This window comes from Microcaecilia unicolor, chromosome 6 (assembly GCF_901765095.1).
Source record: "Microcaecilia unicolor chromosome 6, aMicUni1.1, whole genome shotgun sequence".
Classification (NCBI taxonomy): Eukaryota; Metazoa; Chordata; class Amphibia; order Gymnophiona; family Siphonopidae; genus Microcaecilia; species Microcaecilia unicolor.
In genome coordinates this window covers 134,241,736-134,266,585 of record NC_044036.1, presented here as the reverse complement: position 1 = coordinate 134,266,585, position 24,850 = coordinate 134,241,736, and the positions used below count along the sequence as shown (strand labels likewise).

Below are 24,850 nucleotides of genomic sequence, written 5' to 3'. Positions count from 1 at the left end.
TCGTGTATTGTTTTCACGGCTTTAGGTAATGCGTTCCATAGTTGTGTGCTTTTGTAGGAGAAGCTGGATGCATAAGTTGATTTGTATTTCAGTCCTTTGCAGCTTGGGTAGTTGATCCTGTTGTGTTTCTTGTTGGTAGGTCTATGAGGTCTGCCACGTATCCCAGGGCTTCACCGTAGATGATTTTATGCACCAGGGTGCAGATTCTGAAAGCAATATGTTCTTTGATGGGAAGCCAGTGCAGTTTTTCACGGAGGGGTTTAATGCATATAATGCAACCCTTTAAAATGAGACTATCGCATCTCCTTCCCCGTGGCTCCTACACCCTTGCAGGATCCCCTTCACCCCATCCCACCTCCTGTGCCCATGAACACCTTGCAGAGGATTTGGATAAGTCAGAAAACAGTAGGGCAAGGGCATAGCCAGAGGCTTCTGCTATCATTCTAAGGCTTATTGTCACCCTACACTTCAGTGGGGACCCCCCCCCCCCCAAGAAAGGATTTAATCCTTCACACACAATGCAGCTGTATCCATTTTTTTTAAAATTTATTGCTAAAGTAAATATACTTTATGAAGGGCAAAGAAAAAATATACAGAATTGTAGTTTATGTACAGTGGCTTCATAGATATTTTTGCTTCAAATTTACACAAATCTTGATATGTTATTAAAAGATATTTTATATGGATGCATCTATTTACAGATTAATTTACACACATTCATAGGATGTGAGAGTTAATTTTCTATAGAACAAAAGGAATGCACCTCAGAATGTAACAGTGAGAATTAGCGCTGGTAATTGAACGCATCCTCCTCCTTATTCTGAGCCAGTATAACGGGACTACAGGGATCCAGTTCAACAGAACAATATGCCTGGTAACATCCTAACAAAAAGAACTAAATGTAAAAGTTATGAATAGATATGTTCAAAATACTGAATACTTTAGAAACCAGAAACACTTGGAAAGGCACTGCTTCCTCGTGTCTACCGGCTATGGAAGAAGTATTTCACTTTCCAGTGGAGAGATCCAGGAAAAGCAGCCATGATATGAAGGTGGACAAGACAGTGATATTCAAGAACACCATAAAGAATTAAGGAGCTTTTTTACTAAAACACGTTAAGAAATGAGCTTAGCGCATTTTAACATGGGACTTTCCCGTGGGCTAAGCCCATTTCTAATGTGACCCAAAGAATAAAGGTCCCGCGTTAATTTTTCCATTTGCACATGAGACCTGCAAAAATACTAGTGCAGGAACTCTTACCACCTCCTATTTAGGAGGCAGTAATACCCCCCATGTTATGCAGTTGGCACATGCTAATGCGAACATGGTAGCTGGAAAATGCTTTCACACCCAGTCCCTGCCATGACACGCCTCCTCCTGAAAAAGTAACAAAAAATAAATAGTGTACGATTACCGCACACTGACAGGTAAATTACTGCAAAGCGCTTTAATGCATTTTGAGGTAATCCCTTTTTCCCCACTTTAAGCACGCATTAGCACTTAACACAGTTTAGTAAAAGGGCCCCTATGTTTTCCACATGAAAAGAACTCTTTGACATGTTCATGAGATCACAAGACAAAGTTAACTCAAAAGAACAGGCGAAAAGGAGGAATGAGTAAAAGGCAGGAATTGGTGGGTGAACGGACAGATAAGAGATCTTGCACCTTGTTACCTTCCTGAAAAAAAGCACCATGGGCCTTCAAGGGTGAGTTGGCATCCAAGCTTTAATAAAGGACCTGACACAGGCTGTGTTTTGACAAAATATTTCCTTCGCACTGTTCCTGCTAAGCTCAGTGGGAGTCCTCCACCTACAGTCCTGCCAGTGGGGGGTGCTGTTTCACTATCACATTTTCAATAGAGAGGGACAGGCAAGTTCTGCAGGACCCCAGGGAACCTACCTGACCCACACAATATTGAAACACCACCCCCCACTGGCAGCAATGCAGTTGGAGAACTCCTTCTCAGCTTAGAGGGAACAGGGACTTCCAGCATGTTCTACACTGTTATACTGAGGTCAAGTACATTTTTAAAACTAGGTAAATTTTCTAAGGTTGAGAAATCTTTTATACTGACAAAAATATAGCTCACCTTCCGAAATCAACCGAATGCAGTTAAGTGGGTTTTCATCCCAGACCGTTGTATGTGAACATCTGACAGCACAGAAAAGAGGAATTCTGAGGGGTGTTTTGTAAACTAAATGTACACATTTCAGTTTTAAAAATAGTGCACTAACCGTGTTAGTCCAGTTTTAAGGTAATAAATAGAAATAAAACAAAAAAGAAAAGAAGATGATACCTTTTTTATTGGATAAACTTAAGAAGAAGGTATTGCCTTTGAAAGACAGCTTTTATCTTATTTTCTTTTTGCTTTATTTCTATTTATTATAATTTCAAAAGTACAAGTGTATAGTAAGTGGGCTGTTACTGTGTGTAATCTGTGCCTGTGTTTAACATCGGGCAGATGTCTGTGTATTCTCTTAGCCAGGGCTGTGGAGTCAGAGTCGGAAGCAATTTTGGGTGGAGTCGGAGTCAGTACAAATGTACCGACTCCACCTTCAAATGGTAACTTTATCATTTTATATATCTTTGTTCTGGATCTAAAGTACTGGTAAAAAATTCAAAGCCTAATATCAGTAGGAGATGGAGTTGGAGTCAGACAGTAGAAAAATAGAAGAGTCAGAGGTTTGATGTACCAACTCCACAGCCTCATGTAAAACCAATATTCAAAGAAATCAGTTAGACCTGTATGCTTGAAAAGCATGTGTGCACACTATCAGCTGGGTGCCCTATCAAAATCGTATCCCTTCACGGAAAGGATAATTTAAGGTGGAGTTGATATTGCACAGCCTTTCCTTAAAAAGGAATTTTGGACGTCATGGACATGGTTTCTATCGGCCTTCAATGAACATTAAGGATTTTTGTACATTTGTAACATTATGTCTTAGAAGCTCGTTACCGAATGATTCAGTTTTTGTTCACTCACAAATGCTGTAAGTACATCAAAAGACCAGCCAGTGTGGTATGTTAGAAGGATCAGACTCTGCATGCCTCAAACCCCTGACAGGCCGTTGAAAGAGATCCTTCTATATGTAAAGAGAATGGCTCAACACAGCCCACAATGAGAGGCTTGGATAGCAGCAGCCCTTAGCATGCAACAGAAGTGTCCATAAATCCTTCTAAGAACAGCAGAAAAGCAGCTAAAAATAAAACACTGTAATTTCTAAGGGAAGAAGATGAAAGAGAAAACGAAAACAAGAAAAAAGTTTTTAAAAAGCCTCTCAAACAAGTTTTTAGGACGAAAAACATTCATTTGTGGTGATATCAAGTAGTGCGGTGATCTGCGCCCAAGACACATTGTCGCCAGGTAGTGTTGATCAAAGTGCTGCTCTCCGCAGGAGGGATGGATGAGACGGTCAGGTCAGTTCATTGTGCGTGTAGACCGGCTGCTTCTGGGAAACCGGTGCACCTTGATGTGTTTGGACAAATGGTCACTTCGGGCAAATTTCTTCTCACAGACGGGGCACTGGTAAGGCTTTACTCCAGAGTGAGAGCGGCGGTGTCGGGATAGCTCATCCGATCTGGAGAACCTAAATACAAACACAGGAGAAGGTGAGGAAGGCACCATTGAGACCCTTACACTTCATACCAAGATGTAGGTGCCATGTTGGTGCACTGAAATATAGATGCACCCACACACCCATCCATGCTCCTTCTACATTTCATTTCATTTCCATTTATTCGTATTTACATCCCACATTATATGAATTTGTGGCTTACGTGATAACAGAAGAGGTACAAGTAACCGTATTATTACATGGAACATAATACATTAAAACATTGTAATCCTTGAATTGTATAAATAGTGTTAAGCTACATAACTCAGTAGGGTAGAATTGGAGAACTGTCAATTACTAGGAACATGAGTCCTGGCAAGATGATTGATTCGCTCTCTCTAGCCCTCGATCATTGCATTATATGGAGCACCTACATTAAAATATCATGTGTTAAACAGTGTTAAGCTAGACATGTATGTCCCCTCGCAGTTACACACTAAGCAATTCTGGCAGGTATGTTCTCGAACAGTGCCTAGAACTTATACACACGACTACCAATTACTGGTGCCTCTGACATACATACACTTGGGGGCAAATTCTTTAAATTGTGTTGAAAAATGGGAGCCAGAAAAGATCAGAGCTAAGCGCTATTCTATAAAGGGTTAAAGGCTGTGCGCCCTTTACAGAATAGCACTAATTCCCACTCCCAACTCTGGGCGCCAGGCTTACACCTGCTGAAACCTGGTGTAAATCCCAGCACCCAAGTTGGGTGTGGAGACCCAATATTCTATACCACCGCACGCAACATTTTGGAATGCCCCTGACCCGCCCATGGCCACACCCCCTTTTGGATTGCGCTCTATGGGATTTAGACATCTAGCATTATAGAACAGCGCACAGACAGATATTTGTGCAAATTCTAATTGGTGCCAATTAACGTCAAGAATTGGTTGCTAGCATCAATTATTGACAGTTAACGGCTCATTAGCCAAATACGTTGCATGCACAGCTCAGAAGCCTACCCAACTTTGGGCCCCATATACAGAATCAGGGGGTTGGTGCCCAACATTAGAGCTTGAAGTTATAGAACTGCCCTTCAAGTCTTTTCTCAGCTCCCATAGTACAGGTACAGAATAGTCTGATGACCTCTGAAGGCTCCTCAGAGTTCTGCTCCCTCACTGATTCATTCCACCAACTACAGCCTTTTGATTAAGAATGATGGGTGAGGGCTCTTTATTAGTTATACACATCTCAGGCTTAAATTCCCATAGAAAAGAATCCCTGATTGAGAAACGGGTACATTTTAGTCCTTTGGAGTTTAAAGATGGCGGCTTTCAGACTAGTGAGGTGTCTTAGATTAGACTATCTGGTTGATCCTTGGAACGAACACACAGTCTAAAGTGAAACCCTCCAGTGACCCTGTTAGGCCTATGGCCCTGCTTTTCTTGGTGCCGGGTACTAGAGGAAGATGTCAAAGTGAACAATTAAAAACATAACTCCGGCCTGTACTGTCTGTATAATAGTTTGAAAGGATGGGCAGCAGCTAAATACAAAGGACTGACATGGACTGATGACAAGAACCAGTACAGAGTGTTTCTCTTATGCCCATTCCTTCAGGATTCAGTACAATCCTTTGATAATGAGCACATAGCTCTGGGCTCCACTGTTTCTTGTAATGTAATGGAATTACTACCTATTAAAGCCTATCGCTGTCAAACCAGACTTGAACGTCACATTAAACAAACAAACTAACTCCTGAATGAAATGTCCAGCTTGGTTAAATGAAGAGATTAGAAAAGCTGCCCTGCGCATCGCTTTAAGAACCTAAGTGTTGCCATACTGGGACAGACCGAAGGTCCACGAAGCCCAGTATCCTGTTTCCAGCAGTGGCCAATCCAGGTCACAAGTACCTGGCAAGATTCCAGAACAGTAAAACGGATTTTATGCTGCTTATTTTAGCCAGGCCCAGTTTTTTTAATTGGAAGGGTTTTGGATTGATCGATTCACCTTTTCAAACTGTGCTCAAGCACACACAGTCGAGAAGAGAAGGTATTTCTCTGCCCAGAGGGCTGACTAGATTTTCTATCTGAGGAAAATTAAGTGACGTGGCCAAGACTGCAAGGACAGTCAGTTGAACCCTGATCTCCCTGATTCTCAGCTTGCTCTGACCATTGGGCTGTGCCTCTGTTCTTACACTGAAGAACTCTGAAGTCTTTAACTGAGAAAAGAAAAAAACTACAGATGGAAGTTAAATAACCAGGCCTGGTGAAAACTGTCTTGGGGTCCGTAGAACCATCTGGTCTCTGGAACACTAGTAATTATTACTAACGTAAGACAGCAATCGTTAATCACAAACGGGACAGTGTGTCTGAGTCATAACTCTCCCTTAAGGGGGCTACTGGTAGTCTTTTTGCGTGTATGTGGTCACACTGGAATAGATTCAGTAAATGGTACCCAAAAATGTGCTCCTGGTGTAAATCCTGGCGTGTAAGTTAGGCGCAGATCCCCCAAATTATATAGTACTGCATTCATCTTCAGTGAACACCCTTGATCCACCCATGGCCACACCCCCTTTTCAGTTGTGCACTAAAAGACTTGCAGGTGCATCTTTATAAAATAGCGCTTAGCAAGATGCACATGCAAATCCTAATTGGAGCCAATTAGCTCCAATAATTGGTTATCACCTCATTACTTAATTAAATTTGTATGCACAATTTTTGGTGCCATATATAGAATCCAGGGGATTAATGTATATGTGGAAAAGAAAATGCATACTTTGCTAGTAGGCATGGCTGGGGTTGTGGTCTGGGTGGAGCATGGGCGGGGTTTTCAAGTACACACATTGCTTATAAAATACTTTAATTGATGCGCGTTACTTGCAGACCCAACACACAAACATTTACAACTGCCCTCAAGCATTTAAGCCTGTATTGAAGGTGTGTTTTCTGCCACGTACACTAGCATTTTATAAACAAGCATAAAGGCTTATGTGTCTTCTAAGACAGTGGCTAGGCAGCTGCATGTTTGCCCTGTTACAAAATGACCCTCCAATGTCAGAGAACTGATCAGACAGAGCACAACTGGGATTTACATGAACTCATACTTCCAATGCAATAACATTGTGTGCAGCGTTCTCAAGTGAACAACCACCACCAACCAACATAACTTTGAATTGTAGATCTGGTAAACTGCCTTTCAAGAATATCAACAATGTACGATGAAATTAAAAAAGTAAGAAATAAAAGAATAAAATATAATTACATAATAAATATAATTAATGACATTTAAAAACAAAACCACAAATAATGCCACTACTATGATATCACAGCAACATCACTGCTAACAACAAAAACACCATACTAACAAAACCACAAATACGTCATAACACCACTACCAATTAAACCACACCACCACTACTAACACAGCTACAATACAACTACTAACCAAATTACAAATAATGCCATTACGTAAGAAAAAAAACAACACCAAACTACCAATTAAACCACACCACCACTACTAGCAAAACCACAACAACACAAACCCAACATAAACAGCTGAAGCAAGTCATTGTCCCCAAGTAGTCTAGAGCAGGGGTTCTCAACCCAGTGCTTGGAACGCACCCAGCCTGTCAGGTTTTCAGGATACCCATTATGAATACTCATGAGATAAATTTGCATGCACGACCTCCATTCTATGCAAATCTATCTCATGCGTATTCATTTTGGGTATCCTGAAAACCCAACTGGCTTAGTGTGTCCCGAGGACTGGGTTGAGAACCCTAGTCTAGGGCAGGGGTAGGCAACCATTGTCCTCGAGGGCTACAATCCAGTCAAATTTTCAAGATTCTTGAAAGGATCAGGAAAGCGGGGGTCGGTATGGAGGGATGCAAACTATTTTACTATGTTGTGGGGGGGGAGGGGGGGTTGTAACCAACCAAGAATGTTTATTATTATGTTTATTAAAATTTTAGTATACCATTTAACTTCAGTAGACCAAAGCAGTTCACAATTTTAGACAATAACAACATAAAAAAACAAAAATGTAATACACAAGAACTCCATAAAAATGATAGGAAAGACCTATATCCATTCACACTAAGAACATACACAGTCTACAGCAAATTGCATGATCCTTATACTTTACAAAAAAACATCAGTAAACCCGATTCCTATCCACAAAATCAATATTAAATGCCTCCTTTAAAAACAATGTTTTCAATAAAATTGTAAGCTTCTTATTGTCTCCAGGTGAACATAACTAGGAAGCTGATTCCAAGAAAAAGCTTGTGTGGGTGCTTTCCCTTAGATGGGGAGCAATTAGCTTTATATTGGCAGCCCACAAAAAGACAGTGAGCTTTACTTGGGGCCCCGACCTTTGCACTGTTGCCAGGAACAAGCGATATTCTTGGTTATAGCAACGTAAAACCAAATTTACCAAGATAGTCGCTAATCCACTGTACTCTGTGTTAGCAAACAGGTCCCTTAGACTATAAGGGGCCCTTTTACCAAGCAGCGGTAAGCCCACCCCAGGCTTACCGTGCACCAATCTGAAGCTACCGCCGGCCCAACGCGGGCAGTGGCGGTAGTTCCACCCTCTGCGCACATTTCCGGCGCTAGCGGAAATATTCAAAAAATATCTCTGTAGGGGGTTGTCCATGGTAATCGGGCAGTGTTAGAGCGGAAGCCCTTACCAGCACTTCAATGGGTGGTGGTACGTGCTCCCCCCACCACCCGCATGGCCATGCAGTAAGAGCAATTGGCCAGGTCTTTTTTCGACCTTTTTACCCACTGCGGTATAAAGGGCCTCAGTGCACAGCAAAAATGGCCTCCGCTGCTAACGCAGGGCCCTTTTTATTGCAGCTTAGTAAAAGGGGCCCTAAGTCTGCTTAGAATGGGAAATACCGACTTTACTTGTATGTAGCTCGCCTTGAGCTACATCCCAAAAAAATCATAGATAGATGAAAAGGGAAACCAGATTGTAAAATCTTGCTGAGTAGTATTATTCTCTCATGCCTATTTGCCTAGGTAGAGGGGCTGAAAAGATGTTGCTCACTATAATACAGCTATATAGGGATGCGTTTCCTGAACTGCTTTAGGCCCAGTTAGTAGGTGTTCACTGAGAGAATATGGTACAGACAGGCTTAACTCTTCTGTGGTCAGGACTGGTCACTGCTGGAGATGGGATGCTAAGTCTGACAGACCACTTGTCTCTCTCAGCACAACACCTCTTATGTACTTATGAACCTCATTCCTTTTAACCTGAAGGACTGCAGCTCCAATTCTCTGAAAGCCTGACCTGCCTGGCACAGGTTTTGAAATGTTTGGTATAACTTGCAAGCCACTGAAAGGGGCCATATTGGAAAGTCCTATCAACATCAATCTGACACGCTGGCTCCAGAGGATGCCACATTCTGCAAGCCAGTGAGACCTTCAGAAGCTGGCGATGGGAGCAAAGAAAATGACCTTTTGCAGATTCAAAACTCTGCGTACGTACAGAGCACGTAAGATTGAGAGAAAACCTGTTGAACTGTGGGACAGTAAACCTGAGTTATAAATGTGATTTTTGAGAATTTTTACCATATGCAGACTTAAATCCCAATCATACCTAGCAATTTGCTGCACCATCTTTAGTAGATATTGTATAGTTCATTGCTATTTTCTTCCAAGTCCATTCGTTATCTTGTTTATGAATCACAGGCTTGTTATAATGCAGCCACTTAGAACAAGAGAAAAGAACGTGTAACTTTTCCTCTAGACCAGAATTCCTAATTCTAGTCCTGAAATGAAGCCACACATTTCAAAGACAGACATGATTCGTGGCCTTGTGCTATTGATGAAAGGTTTACAGAATATCAAAACGAGTCGATGGAATACTGGCTCACCAGACCAGACCCTCCAAGATCAAAGAAACATTTAAGGGAGAGGGTATGCTCAACATGCTTTGTAATGCCTGTCTCCTCACTAGTTTTGGTTCTCTCCCTCCCCCTTCCCCACCCCTTCCCTCCTGAGGCTGTAATATTGTGCTATCTAGCAGTTCTAGCCAAGTTTAACAGGCCTGAAAAAGTGCTGTCACTGAAGCTGTGAAGTGTGTGAATTTCTGCAGCACTCCTATCCACTGGTAGATGCACTGCTGTAATCTACCCCTCCAGAGGGCAGTCAGATGTGGCATAAGGGGGGCTCTGGTGTAAGACGTGGAAAGTGCATGAGGCTGGAGGCACCTCTGATCATAAATGAGAAGAAAGTATGAAGAAAGATGGAGCTTCCATAAATGCTTGTGAGAAATGACAAAGACTGGATAAAATGTAATTCTAAGCATGATGCTTGCCCACCCCTCAAAAGTTATAGCCCCTGGCACTGAATGACAGGGGCTGCAGTCAGGTAGCTTGCACACCTCCATGTTCTACTTCTGCCACCATCCACACAACTCTAAATTCATCCAACAAATTGTTCTGAGAATAACTTCTGACAATCTTTCACATGTTGCGCAACTGACTCCCTCAGAAGCTTTAGTACAAAAGAAAAGAATCCCATATCATAGCCCTTCTCGTATCTGCATTTTGTTGAAATTACCCATAGTGTGTCACAAGATGGTAAGTGTGTTCATTAAGGCTGAGGGAAATTCCCCATAGATCAAAGTAAAACCCAACGGGCCATATTCCCAGACCAACCCATGCTTGCACAGCAACAATATTTTCTTGGACCTTGCTAATAATTCCTAGAATAAGACATCCCAGCACTGACTTTACATTAGGCCTATATGGATTTCTCTTTTGGTCAAGACACAACAACATGTCACCCCCAGGGTATTCCTTGATTTCACTCTTACACCTTGATGTGCAATGGGACGTACTGTCAAACTCATCAGACCAAGCTAGTGTCCTCAGGCAGGATGAGTAAACACAAATTCAGACTGAACTGAAACATAAGATCCCCCAAAAGAAAGATAAAACCCAGCTAGTACTGTATTGTTCAGTATTTAGCAGTATTGTGATTGTAGCTGGTCCCTTTGTGGACTTCAGGCTGAGCAAAATGGCTGAACAGACAGATTGGAGACAATTCTATTGATTGCCACCTCCATTTAGGCACACCAATGCCAGGCACTAGGTACCAATTCTATAAAGACATCTGTGCACCAAGATGCTGTTATTAGCGTAAATCAACATGGGCGCGTCTCATTAGGCGCAGCCATTTACACCATGTCAATGACAGGCTTACACACGCCAAGTGATGCATGTAACATAGTATTCCATAACTGATGTGCAATGCTTGAAGACATGCCCATGGCCCACCCACATTTACTCTATTATACGCTATAGTGCTTAGAATAGTGCCTTGTGTACACTCACACTTAACTATGACGCACATACGTAGTGTATACATCTAGGTATAAATTTGTAGAATTACCTACATTAATCACAGCTACAAAGGGTTTCTTTTCTGCCCAACTAATTCGAGAAGGCATTCCCACCTATGATACTGAATTTCATGATAGAGAGGCCAGTGTTATCAAGGGCAGAAAAATTTGGACTGACAAGATTCACAATGGCCTCAGCTGTAAGCCTTGTTTCTTTGCACTATGTTTCTGGACGCTTGCTCTTGTCATAAGGATCCTCTACTCACACAAAAACTCAAGTTTTCCAGCAAGGGCAGGCAACGCTGTCTGGAAGACAAAGGAGATCTGCTTTCCTAAGAAGGTTCACATATTTCAATAAACTGTGATCCAGGTTTTATTTGACTGGGTAGCTCAATGACTGCCCTGCTCCCTGACCCTCCTCCAAGTCTTCATCCTCCCCACCATCTGAATGCCACACCCCAAGCCACATAGACAACGAACAATCCTCCCTCTTACATAATAAGTACAGCCATACTGGGTCAGACCAATGGTCCATCTCACCCAGTATCCTGTTTCTAACAGTGGCCAATTCAGGTCACAAGTACCTGGCAGAAACTCAAATAGCAGCAACTTTCCATGCGGAATCCCAAAGGGTAGCAACATTCCATACGGAATCCCAAGGAGTAGCAACATTCCATGCTACCAATCCCAGGGCAAGCAGTGGCTTCACCCATGTCTCTCTCAATAACAAACTATGGACTTTTCCTCCAGGAACTTGTCCAAACCTTTTTTAAACCCAGATATGCTAACCGCTGTTACCACGTCCTCTAGCAACGAGTTCCAGAGCTTAACTATTGTCTGAGTGAAAAGATATTTCCTCCTATTTGTTTAAAAAGTATTTCCATGTAATTTCATTGAGTTTCCCCTAGTCTTTCTACGTTTTGAAAGAGTAAAAAATCGATTCACTTCTACTCGTTCTACACCGTTCAGGATTTTGTAGACCTGAATCGTATCTCCCCTCATCCACTTCTTTTCCAAACTGAAGAACATAACATCTTTAGCCTTTCCTCATACAAAAGAAGTTCCATCCCCTTTATCATTTTGGCTGCTCTTCTTTGAACCTTTTCTGATACTCTATTTAATTGTCATATACAGGATGCATAAAATTGTACTGAACCATCAGCCAACATTTCAGCAAAGCTATGTACAGAAAAAATATTAGATTAGTTCCACACATTTTCCTTCACATCTGGGGTCAAAGAGAGGACGTTTATATGTGACGTCAGCTCATAGAAGAGCATTTTCTTTGCTCACATAGTGTTCATAAAACTGCCTGAGCGTACACAAAGCAAGTTCTCGGAAACACAGGGAGTAGTATTAAACACTGACCATCACAGGTTTTTCAATAGCAGTATATTCAGCACTGAACCATATCCAAACATCAGAGCTGAATATCCAAGTATCTTTGGTGGTCACCAGAAGATCTCTGGCTACCGCTGAGATTATACACTAATACTCGGCTACCTAATATCTGCTGTGCCCAGATAACTCCTGCTGTTCCTTAAACTGCTCCAGAACTACCTGGCACTGCTGAGGCGATCAGACCAGATTTTTACTGGAATTATCCAGTACGTACCTGGTGAGCAAGACTTATCGGGATGGGAGCCCTTCCTGTCTAGATAATTCCTGATGAGTAGTGGACACATAATGAGGCATTTTGGGGAGCAGAGAATGGATGGGGCAGGGAGGGACTGGTACTCATGTACACAGTTTATAAAATACATGCATATGTGCTGATTCCTACCCGCACCTTACATACACAATCATATACCCACCTTGGAGCAGATGTACCTTTATGTTGGCGCTTTCTGGTAAACTATTTGACACTGGCATATACGCATGTTTCGTTTATAAAATTAAAGCAACATGTCAGTAGCGTACCAAGGGCGGGGAAGTGGGGGCGGTCCAACCCGGGTGCAGGCAGCATGGAGGTGCACGGAGCAGTCGCATGGCTCTTGGCTCCACCGGTCCCCTACCCCCTCTGGCGTTACTTCCTGTTCTGGGGCAGGGGACTGGTAGAGCCGACAGCTGTGTGACTGCTCTGTGTACCCCCTTGCTAGGAGGAAGAGTGATGTGTTTTTGGGGGATGTGATGTGCTGGGGGGGAGGGGGGGTTGCGCAGTATGTCACTGCAACATGTAAACCCACATGCCCTGAGAACTTAGGCATCTTTTATAAGATTTTTTAGATGTTGGTCCTTCATATATGTTCCCAGTTGATTTCCTTATGACTTATTGGAAATATTTTTGAAGCAGCTACTGACCTCCAACCACAGCCGGGCCACGTGCAAGCGAAAGGCTTTTCTCCTGTGTGCCTCCGCAGGTGTGCCTTGAGATGACTGCTTTTGGTATACATCTTAGTACATCCTGGGAAAGTACATTTGTGCATTTTAATTAGTTCTGCTGTGGGGGTCTTTTGAAATCTTTGACCCACAATGATTCCTGTCTGTCCGTGATTCCCAACTCCTGGTCCAAGGGGTTTTGCAGCAATAGGGACGGGTCCTATACGTACAAACTTTGATGGCAAATTTGATGACTGGACTAACTGAGGTACCAAGGCGAAGGTCTGCCCTTGAATATTGACCAGCAGCTGTGCAATTTTAATGTTTTCTTGAGGCTGAAGCGGTGAAGCAGGGCTCAAACTGGACTCTTGCTTAATCTGCATGGGCTGAATTTGCAAAATAAGAGGTATCCCACCGTCTACAGATAGCACTTCCTTGACAGAATCAATGTCTTGAGATGAACTGCCCAACTCTTCACTTTTAACTTCTTTTAAGATGGGACTGGGTGACGTTTGGTCTTTTTGTTGGGCAGAAGCAACAGAAACTTGGTTGCAAGTTCTCAAATCCTTGGTCTCATTTGTCGTTTCCACCTTGAATTCCATCTCCATATTTTCCTCCAGAAACTCCTCAATTTCTTCCAGGGTGGGCTGAAATGGTCCAAACTCATTCATGTCCACGGCAAACTGAGGAAACTGAAAATTCTCCTCTTTTACCACTGTATGGGATCTCCTTTTCTCCCACCAGGAAGCAGCAGCACTCCCCAAAGATGCCTGAGACAACAAGTAGTCCAGGATACAGTCCTGACTTTCAGCGCAAGACATGCTCCCGTTGCTGGAACTGAGAACTGGCGCCTCAGGACTGGAACAGGAGCAAAGACTTGAAGAATCGCTGTCATCTTCCGAAAGCGGAGAGGGCAGCATCTGGTAGGACCTCCTCCCCAGCAACATATCACCTGCACATCCACCAGGGGAAGTGGTGCACGTGAAAGACTCAACAGGCATCAAATGATCCACCATTCCTGAATTATCCCTCACAGGAGTCCCACCAACATATACCAGATCAGCAGCAGTTCAAATGCAGACCTGCAGACAGAGAAGAAAAAGAACCATGTTTTTATCATACATATTGCACAAATAGGAACAAGCATCACAAGGTACTATTTATTCTTCCTTTCAAGGCCTCTTTCTTTATACCTTTTTCATTCTGCTCTCAAATGGAGTCATCATTATGAAATCTTACTTTCCCTCCTGGAGCTCAGAATGCAGTTCCTTCAAGGACCAGTGCTGCTCCATGGGGTCTGAAATCAGTTATCCCACAGGAATCCTAGTCTAGGCTAACACAGAACCTCTAAGCCAGTTCTCCCACCTGATAGGCTGGTGCTGACTGCAAGGCCACCAGACTAGCACAGAGAGTTAATAATATACACAGCAGACATTCTCACAGTCCAAGGTTTGAAAGAGCTCCGTTGCTCAAGAAGTCTAAATGTCTGAGCGTTTAAAGTTTGCATAACTTTTGCAACACATTTATGTCAGAAATTATTTCATAACCGCAATCTTCCAGTTTGCAAAATTATGTAAGTTAGCAAAACATTTACTGTAAAAAGAACAGTTGTGCCAAAATGCAAAGTGTAGCCAAAGAGAGGGGAGTAGATGTAAAAGAGGACTTCAGTGTATCACTTAAAAAAAGGTTGCAAGAAGAGTTAATCCTTGTACTTCAGATGGGCTTCATTAGATTTTGCAGCTAAATGATTTTTCCTTCCTAGCTCTGAAGTCAGTGGAATAAGGATATCTTGGCACCTAGATTATCCCTTGTTAACAAGACTGACACCATGCTGTGCCCAATTAACATGACATCCTGCTGTGCAGCTGGTGCTGGGTTCACACTTTCTCACTAGTAATGGGATAAAATGATACTGCGATTTGGACTGGAAGTCAGTGTTCTATATTAAGCCAATATTTTTTGGAATGAAGGTCCCTCCTGGGAGCTGAATTGACTGCGCTTGGCAATGCATAGTAAGTTATGCTGTATATTAAGTAAACTGGTGATTTCTGCTTTGCTGTTTGCAAAGGTCGCACAGGCCCAAGCACAAGATCTCAGGTGACAGAAGCTGAAACAAGCTACATAACGTGATCTTTTCTGAAGGACAACAAGTGTGACTACAAGGATACCAAGAGTTTTGTTGCTTGCGGGCGGTGCTGTGTGCATTACCAAACATGTGACTGTATACAAATGCCAGTTCTATCAGATACCCAGTGATCCCTTCTCTCGTCATCAGCTCCCGCTGGAGACATGGAACCACGAATAGCCAATGCGACTTACAAAGGAGTGCAGATGTTTTTAGACACTGCAGTCAGACCATTCTGAGTTCATGTGATAAGGTTAACATTTGCTCGAGACTATTGAGAGACACCAATGGCCAAAAAGAAATGGTAATAATAAATGATTTGTTGGGAACTCTTATTAATTCCCACTGAAAGCAATTGCAGGATCCCAGGGTGCTTTACAGCTGGGCTATTCCTGCTCCTGTTTTCTTCAACCCAGTTCCTTCCTGCTCCTAACTTTCCCTACTATGCAGTGGTGTAGCCACAGGGGGCCTTGGGGATCTGGATCCCCCCTCCAAACCTGCAGCACCCCGTTAAGTGGCTGGCGGGGATGCCGAAGCCCCGCCAACCTATGAAATTCGGGGTCTGAGCCACTCACCTCCTACTCGTGCTGCTGCTATAATCGGAAGATGGCAGCGTGCCTCCAGCCGCCGACACCGGATCTTCTCATGCATGCTTAATTTGCAGAAGAACTAAGCATGCTTGGGAACTCCTGTACTCGGTGGCTAGAGCCAGGCTGCCGGCTTCCGATTACAGCAGCAGCACAAGGAGGTGAGCGTCTCGGACCCCAAATTACTTTGGCTGGCGAGGCTTCGGCATCCCCGCCAGCAAAGGTATATTTAACATGCACACAGCAGGGGCGGACAGAGGGAGAAGGGAATATGTTACCCCCCCCAGTCCATCCCTGAGCCCCCCTAAATTGGAGGGCTGGCTACGCTCCTGCCACTATGTAACTAAATTGTACTTTCTGCTTCCGTCAATATGGCTAAAGGGAGGTGGATAAAGATTTTTGTTAAACTCAAAAATTTCAGAAATAAGTCCAGTTAGAATCAATGCTAATACTATGAGGCATGGGGGGGGGGGGGGTGGTGGCTTTCACTTAAGGTCACATAGAGGGTAAAGCTAGAGGAGTGATGAACTTATACCCCAGGAAGTCTCATTCATGATTCAGTATTCTCATTACCAGCCCATGCCTCCTCCTCCTTAGAAAGAGAGAACTTTACAGTTTGTGGTTTTCTTAAGCAAAGATAAAGCCAAATACCTTTATTTATCTTTAGTTAAGAATTTGAACTATCATTCATGCAAGACATGCTCTAAAAATGAAGAAGTTCAAAGAAAGGTCAGTGGCTATATCTTTACGACTTCAATTTACCAATATCCTTGTGCTGGTGATATCATTTAAATTTCCCCCAAACACTCTGTTGGTATTATTGCATTAAACCCTGCTGATGTTAAAGCAGGGACTCTCAGGGTTTTGGTTTGGGGGCAGAAAGGTGAATCATCTCATCTGACATGGCTTTAGTTCCATTTTCCTATTTCCAAATTCCAGAGAGAGATGTTCTACATAAGTCTACTAAATGTGGTTCAAGCAACAAACTCATTGAAAGAAAATTCAGTTAGGTCACAGTAACATTGTACATGATGGCAGATAAGGACCAATTGACCCATCCAGTCTACACCTTTGTCTTTCTTTCCGGTTCTCTACCAGCATAAGAGGATGAACAGATACATTCCCACACATGCTAGGCGACTCCCAAAACTCTCCTCAAGACCTACAGCTGGTTACCTGTTCTGTTCAAATATCCAAAATGAATATGCAGAAGATAAATTTGCATACTCTGGGTCTCCAATGTATGCAACTTTATCTCATGCATATTAACTCTGGATATCTTGAAAGCCCGCCTGACTTCAAGATTATCAGAAAAGATTTAGGAACCCCAATTTTCAAATTCATTCCAAACAAACTCCCAAGTGAAATTTCTTCCATCTCTTATAGAGTTTGTTTTCCTGAAAGTATAGCATAGTTGACAGAGCTACAGGCCAGGGAAGCAGGGCTGCATCAAAGACTGTGGCCCTCATAAACAGAGGACCCAGGAAGAGTACAAAAGTCTTTCTCTGCAGAATGGTGAGTGTCGTTTGAAGGGTGGCTCCAGGTTTTGGATACAACATGAATCTGATGCCTTAGACATCTGCCTAGTTGCCTCTTCCAGTCCTGCACCATTGGTATAATGGTGTAAAAAAGTTCTGTGATTCTCTCAAACATGTGAGAACTTCAGTTCTTCAAAGCAGAGGCGTAGCCAGACCTCGCGGTGGGAGGAGCCAGAGTCCAAGATGGGGGGGGGCACATTTTAGTCTGCCACCCCGCCGCCGCTCCCCGCCACCCAACCATTCACAATGGAGAAGGGTAGTTAGTGAGGTTCCTCAGGGGTCTGTGCTAGGACCGCTGCTTTTTAATATATTTATAAATGATTTAGAGATGGGAGTAACTAGCGACGTAATAAAGTTATTCAAAGTCATTAACTCATGACAGGATTGTGAAAAATTACAGAAGGACTTTAGGAGACTAGGAGACTGGGCAGCTAGATGGCAGATGACGTTTAATGTGAACAAGTGCAAGGTGATGCATGTGGGAAAAAAGAACCCGAATTATAGCTATGTCATGCAAGGTTCCACGTTAGGAGTTACGGACCAAGAAAGGGATCTGGGTGTCATCGTCGATAATACAATGAAACCTTCTGCTCAGTGTGCTGCTGCGGCTCGGAAGGCGAATAGAATGTTGGGTATTATTAGGAAAGTATGGAAAACAGGTGTGAGGATGTTATAATGCCGTTATATCGCTCCATGGTGCGACCACACCTTGAGTATTGTGTTCAATTCTGGTCACCGCATCTCAAGAAAGATATAGTGGAACTGGAAAAGGTGCAGCGAAGGGTGACTAAAATGATAGCGGAGATGGGACGACTTCCCTATGAAGAAAGACTAAGGAGGCTAGGGCGTTTCAGCTTGGAGAAGAGACGGCTGAGGGGAGACATGATAGAGGGATATAAAATAATGAGTGGAGTGGAACAGGTGGATGTGAAGCGTCTGTTCACGCTTTCCAAAAATACTAGGACTAGGGGGCATGCGATGAAACTAGTGTAAATTTAAAACAAATCTGAGAAAAGTTTTCTTCACCCAACGCGTAATTAAACTCTGGAATTTGTTGCCGGAGGATGTGGTGAAGGCGGTTAGCTTCGCAGAGTTTAAAAAGGGGTTAGACAGTTTCCTAAAGGACAAGTCCATAAACCGCTACTAAATGGACTTGGGAAAAATCCACAATTCCAGGAATAACATGTATAGAATGTTTGTACGTTTGGGAAGCTTGCCAGGTGCCCTTGGCCTGGATTGGCCGCTGTTGTGGATAGGATGCTGGGCTTGATGGATTCTTGGTCTTTTTCCAGTGTGGCATTACTTATGTACTTATCCCACAGCAGCAATTACCTTCACTGGCGGGGGTCCCCAACTTCCACCAGCTGAAAGGCCGCCGTGTTCCCTTCCCTGCTCTCTCTTCCTCCTGACATCCTGCACGCTTCTTTAAGTGAAACTGAGCATGCTCAATTTCACTGAAAGGCGAGTGCAGGACGTCAGAAGGAAGAGAGAGCAGGGAAGGGAACACGGCGGCGCTGGAGAAGACTTCAGTTAGTGGGGGTTGGGGACCCCTACCAGCAAAACCAGGGGTCCAGGTGAAATTTTTGGGGGCCCAGGCCCCCGTGGCCCCACCTAGCTATGCCACTGCTTCAAAGGCAGCAATTATAGGACAGTGGAATCCTGCAGAGCCAGGGGATGGTCCAGTCACTAATAAAAGTGATCACGTCTTCTGATCTGAGGGTCATCATTCTAATAATCGATAATATGATGACAGAAATCAATACACTTCTGACCAACAAAGACTCCAGCATCTGGGGATCAATAGATGCTTTGTACTGCGAATGGTCACATGGCCCTATGTACAATAGATTCAGACTAGTTTTGAAACTGAGGATGAGAAGTTTAATTCCTTTTGGCCCTTCTGTCTCTGTTATTGATGGATTTTTTTCACTACCTACCAATATTCCATGAGAACTTCATAGCCAGGACATCCTACTTACCTTGATGACCTGTTGCTCATTGATTGTATTCTTAATCCGTATTTACACTGAACAGTACTGGGCATATTGGGAATACAAGCCTTAACCAATCACACTGTCACAAGAAGAAACTTAATATAAATACAGCTTAATCTCAGTGCTATAGCAGGTTGGCTGTGCGTGCTGGTGTCACACTGGGCCTCTATTTACAACCGACAATAAAAGATATGCATACCTGTACAGGGCAGTGTTAGCACAACAATTAAAAGACACAAAACCTCAGAGATTAGAGACTTATTTAACACTTTAGCATTTTACCTCCTTGGCAGTGCTTTTTTCGCAATACCTCAGAAAGTCAACAATTAATTGCTGATAAGGCTGCAATATTAAACACCTTAACACTGGTTTAACGGGTGAAAAGATGTTGGCTCACCTGACTATCCCTTCATTTTGGCAAAGTATTTAAACCTGAAATGTAATATAAAGTTATGTACGGGAGGCTGGATAGCTTAATACAATGGCAAACAAAAAACCCTTCAGCTCTACAGGCTTGATGTACTCAGCTTTTTACTCTGACTATTACGAGATGATTTTAAAAGGCAGCTTCTAAGTGTATACATGCTGGTATTTTAGATACTGATGTGCACAAGTGACCGCTTCTAGCAACTAGTATCAAAGTAAGCACCATGATACAATGCCACGTACTTTGCTGGTGGGTGTGCGCATGGGCAGAGTTTGGGTGAAGCACAGAAGTATGCGTATAAATTATTAAATGCTATAATGTATGCATGTTCTGACTAACGTCCAGGAACAGGCATTTACATCAGCTATGGGGCTGGTATAAAGTGATTGTGCCTGAAATGAAGGTGTGTTTTTGACCACTTGTGTTAGTACTTTATAAAGAAGTTAGGCAATTAAGGCTAGATTCTGAAAAATCTGTGTGAAAAAAAATTACGTCTAGGCGTATTCTCTAAAGGACGCCTACATTTTATAGACTAGACAAATTTCCACGCACTATATAGAACATGCTGTGCGGCTCGCCTTGTGACTAAATTTGGTTGCGTCCATTTAGGCCATGTTTTACGCGATTTAAATCTTGATGCCTAAATTAGGCGCAGATTGGGTATTCTAGTATAATAATGAGCACAGATTTTAGAAACGCCTATGGCCACGCCCCCTTTTCAACTAGGTGAGTTAGAATTTAGGCGCACCAGGTTATAGAATACACTTAGCGAGTTGTGCGTGTAAATCTCAATTAATTCTGATAATTGCTTCTTAACATCCAATCGACAGCACTGATTAGTTAACCAATTAAGTTATTCGCATTATTACAGAATACACTTCGGTTTTTGCAGCATATCTAGAATCCGGGGGTTACTTTTCTTTATAACAGTGATTTTAGCAGGCAGCCCTGTTATAAAATGTCCCTCCACTTGAGGAAAAAGCTGTATTAAATCAAGTCCAGCTGAGTCCAGCTGGCTCAGCTTCTTGGCACAAACACAGGGAGCTTTCAAGACTGGATAGTCTGTGCTTAGCACCTGATGTGCAGGTTTTTAAAATCTCTGATTTCTTAGGATTAATCTAACCTCTAATAATCAACACTCATTAGTTTATGGTGGGAATTTCAGTAGCTCACATAAAATGCGTTGGCATCTTGCCCCAGTGCCACTGGAACAGCACTAAAATGCCCATTTTACAGTAAGAGATGAGAGCCAGTCTTGCAGCCCTATAGGTGGTCTATGCGAAACCTGGCTCAGGGAACTGTAGGTGAACTGTGCCTGCCACTGTACTTACCCTGCACTTAAAAGCAGCATTTTGTATTCTCTGGCCCAGCATTAAATCAAGGTTTTTAAACACATCAGCAAAACTGTTAAAAAATAACATATAATTGATCGGAAAAAAAACAGGAAGCAATGTGAGTGAAGACCTACATGCTGATTAAAATGTAATTGTGAAACAGATACATTTACTCATAAACTTGCCTCCCTACATCTATTTTCCTGGGCACATGTGTTACTATCCAGTTCACAGGCCTATTGCAGCAGCCTGCCTTGTACTGTAAACAGAAAAAATATGATTTCAAGTCTTCTCCCCCTCCCATAAGGATCTAACCATTCTATCCCGTGATGAATGTCATTTACAACAGTTCTGGCTGTTTGCCCTGAAAGGTCCATGAAGCCGAGCTTCAAGAACTTGTGATGCAGAGCAGAGATTGCAAAGAAATGCATTGAGAACGCTTTATAATGCAGCACAGCTCGGATTTCTCTTCTTATGTAAATACGTTTACATAAATATTAGCAGCTCTGTATGAAAGAAGCTCTCGGGAAAGTAAAACATTTCTCTGAGGGCCACTGGTAGTAAAGAGCTTTCCACAGAAAATATTCGGTAATCTGGCCCTGCAAATGTTCAGCTGACTAGCAGGCTGCAAAGATTCGTGTTTCACCGCAGTGACGCCTTGTTTTTCGGGGCTAGATCTTCCTTCCAGCCCCTTTCAATGTGCTCCTGGCTGCTTTGGCTCTGATCAGACATTCATGTGGAACTCACAAGGCATTTTTATGGTAATTCTTCCCTGAGCTAATGGAGAACGCTTGGCAGAAAGTACAACCAGTTACAGCACCCAACAGCTGCGCTTTCTTCCTTTAAAGAAGCTATTTTTATTCTGCAACTAAGCACTTGCAAAAAAAAAAAATATATATAAGAAAAAAATACAGAAAAAACCTTGGACGGTGCAAAGGTATTTGAAATTGCTCAGCACGTTTCGGTGCTGCTTGTGGCCCTTCGTGGAGAGTTTTGCTTGAGTTGCAATGTGTTGCTACTCTCCTCCTCCCCCTTTCCTTGGCCCCGAGCTCGGATGACCGACAATAACCCTGGATCTCTCAACTCTCTGTCAACATTATTACCATTACTCCCAGTGAGGGCGCCTCCTACCCTCCCGCACCGATCAGCAGCCGTCCCCACAAAGCAGCCCACGGGGGAACACGAGGGTTTGCTTCCGCTGAATATGTGTCCAGGCGAGCACTCGAAGTTGGTCTCGCAGGTTAATCACAGCCCAGAAAGATGCCCATTTTGTTCCAACATCCTGCTCCGTGCTGAAGGATGACCTCTCCAGGGCCTCAGAGTACCCCACAGAGGGCAGATACCCCCTGGCTATTCTGGTTCTAGAGGGTCAAGAATCCACCCTGTTATTATGCCACGAATACTAAAAAAAAAAAAAAAAAAAGGGAAAATAAAATGAAATAATGAATCCTCAGAAGCACAAAAAAAAAAAAAAAAAAAGAAACCCCACAGAGATATTCCAAAATGCCTCCTATAGATAGGCTGGTCATCTTCTCGGATCTGCAGCTAAGCGTGTGACTGGTAGTAAACAACGCCACGATTTCCATTAACTCTTTCTCAGCAGAGCAGGGATGACTGTAGCACTGCAAAGCACAGGAGAGCCCAACATGGCAGGAAATGAGGCACATACGTACACACACATGCATGCACGTATACACACTCTCACACACACAAGGACCGTGGCTCTCTCAGCTACTTCGATCCTACAGCAGAGCTCACCCTCAAAGGCTAAAACACTCGTAGCAGCCTGCACAGCCGTCCAGCTGCAATCCGGGAGCCCAGCATGGAATGGGTGGGGGTTCTTGTCCTCCTTACCTGGGGCAGATGGTGTCGGCTGACCCAGGGAGCAGGGTGCAGCAAGAGGCGGATTGCAACAGCAGCAGCAGCAGCAGTAGTCAGGAGCGAAGGCAGCGCAGGTCTGTCGTCTCGAGTCCTCCAGTAGTACTATATTACTGTCACGTGACCGTTCCGCGCCTTCTAAAAGTAACTTTAGGGGAAGGCTCGGAGAAGGCTCGACCGAAGTCCGCCATCTCATTGGGTGCCGCGCAGCTAAGGGGCGGAGTCGACGGGTTGGTCGTCAATGGAAGCATCGGGCCTTGCCCCCGCCCACCAGAGCCACGAGAGCTGTCGGCTGCTCGTGCTTACTCCAACGCTGAGGCATTGACAGGCAGTCATGTGATGCAGATGTGGAAATACCTGCAGATATTGAAGCCTGTTCGCTTGGAAGGAGATGCGCGGACAGGTTTCCTGCTGCTGTGTTTTTGAACGTAAGGGGCGAGGCAATGAATGCAACATTGCATGACACGTGCGGAGGAGTTTAGGTAATGCGCTGCAGAAGGAAGATCCTACTGATATTTCCCATTCCCTGCTGGATTGCACTGTAGTCTTAATCCAGACCTGTAGTGGCGCCCTCCTAGGTTCGGGCCATTGTTTGCTGGGTAGGAGGGGAGAATATAGCTTTCACTTTTTATCTCATTCTCCACTGTTCAGAGTTCCTATCTTTATCAGTCAGTAAACTTCATCAGAGTTGATTGTTCAAGTGAACAAAAGTGCATTCTTTCTTTGAGAGCGTGTAAAGAAGATTTTGAGTAAAAAGTAAATACGGGCTAACAAAGAGCGAGCCCACTAGATCCCGGGAATTGTCTTTGTTATTGTCTTTTATCTCTCACTGTTAAAGCTGAGCAAAAAAAAACCAAAACCTTTAACTTCTACTGAGCACTTGCAGAAATTATTTCAAAATAAGAAAATTCAAAGCCCTGTGCTAGCCATGCTTCTCCTTATTTTGAACTCGTTTCTGCTGTAGATTTTGCTTTCACCTTACAAAATTATTCCTTTGCACTGTTTAATTGCCCATTAAGTAAATAATTGCTGAGCCTGAAACAGGATCTGTCTGTTGGACTGTGGTTCTATGTTTCAAACAAAAGCCAACTTTGAAGCACTCTGCTCAGCTCTGTGGCTCTTTAAGGGGCTGTACCAATCCAGAGAATCTAAGAAGGGAGAGTAAATTGATAGCTGAGAATTATTGTCCATTTGCCCTCCAATATCCAAGGGAAGATTTTTCATAATAAGAACTTTTGGGTTATCACTATCCACATAAATGCTAGAAGGGAATAAAGTGATAATGTGGCATTAAATTGCTTCTAAATAGCAGAGATGGATGTAGAACCTCACATGGTTTATTTTCTTTTCAATGTTTTTTTTCTTACTTTGCTAATTTTGTAAACATTTCTTTTTCCTGATACTTTGATTCAGTCTGGCATTTTACATAGTAACATAGTAAATGGTGGGAGTTAAAAACCTTCACCAGTCTGCCCAGAAAGGTGGCCAGAGTTGAATCTGTCACTCTACACAGGTTCCACTTCTTCATGATTAAATACTGGGATTCTTAGGGGCTCATTTTCAAAACAATACAAAAAAACATCCAAAATGTGGTACAAAGTGTTTTTTTTTTTTTTTGCCAAAATGTCCAAATTGCTATTTTCAAAACCCATTTGTAAGATATTTTTTGGTGCAGTTCATATACAGTATGTTCAAATCACAAGGGGGTGTGTTGGAGGTGGGATTTGGGCATTCACAAAA

At 43.1% G+C, this 24,850-nt stretch overlaps 1 protein-coding gene across 4 annotated transcripts; it reads right to left on the bottom strand.

The window, feature by feature from the left end:
* Positions 1–552: 552 nt before the first annotated feature.
* KLF15 (Kruppel like factor 15) lies at positions 553–23,199 on the bottom strand. 4 transcript variants are annotated; one of them, XM_030205910.1, is made up of 4 exons: positions 23,087–23,199; positions 22,336–22,634; positions 13,210–14,309; positions 553–3,588 (listed from the first exon to the last, which is right to left on the bottom strand). In XM_030205910.1, the coding sequence occupies exons 3-4, from the start codon at positions 14,241–14,243 to the stop codon at positions 3,420–3,422; spliced, it is 1,203 nt and encodes a 400-aa protein (XP_030061770.1). In that variant the 5' UTR covers positions 14,244–14,309; positions 22,336–22,634; positions 23,087–23,199; the 3' UTR covers positions 553–3,419. The 4 variants fall into 4 exon arrangements, with proteins under 4 accessions (XP_030061770.1, XP_030061771.1, XP_030061772.1 ...); XM_030205911.1 differs by lacking the exon at positions 22,336–22,634 and having other exon boundaries at positions 23,086–23,199; XM_030205912.1 differs by lacking the exons at positions 22,336–22,634; positions 23,087–23,199 and adding an exon at positions 22,991–23,067.
* Between the last annotated feature and the right edge of the window lie 1,651 nt (positions 23,200–24,850).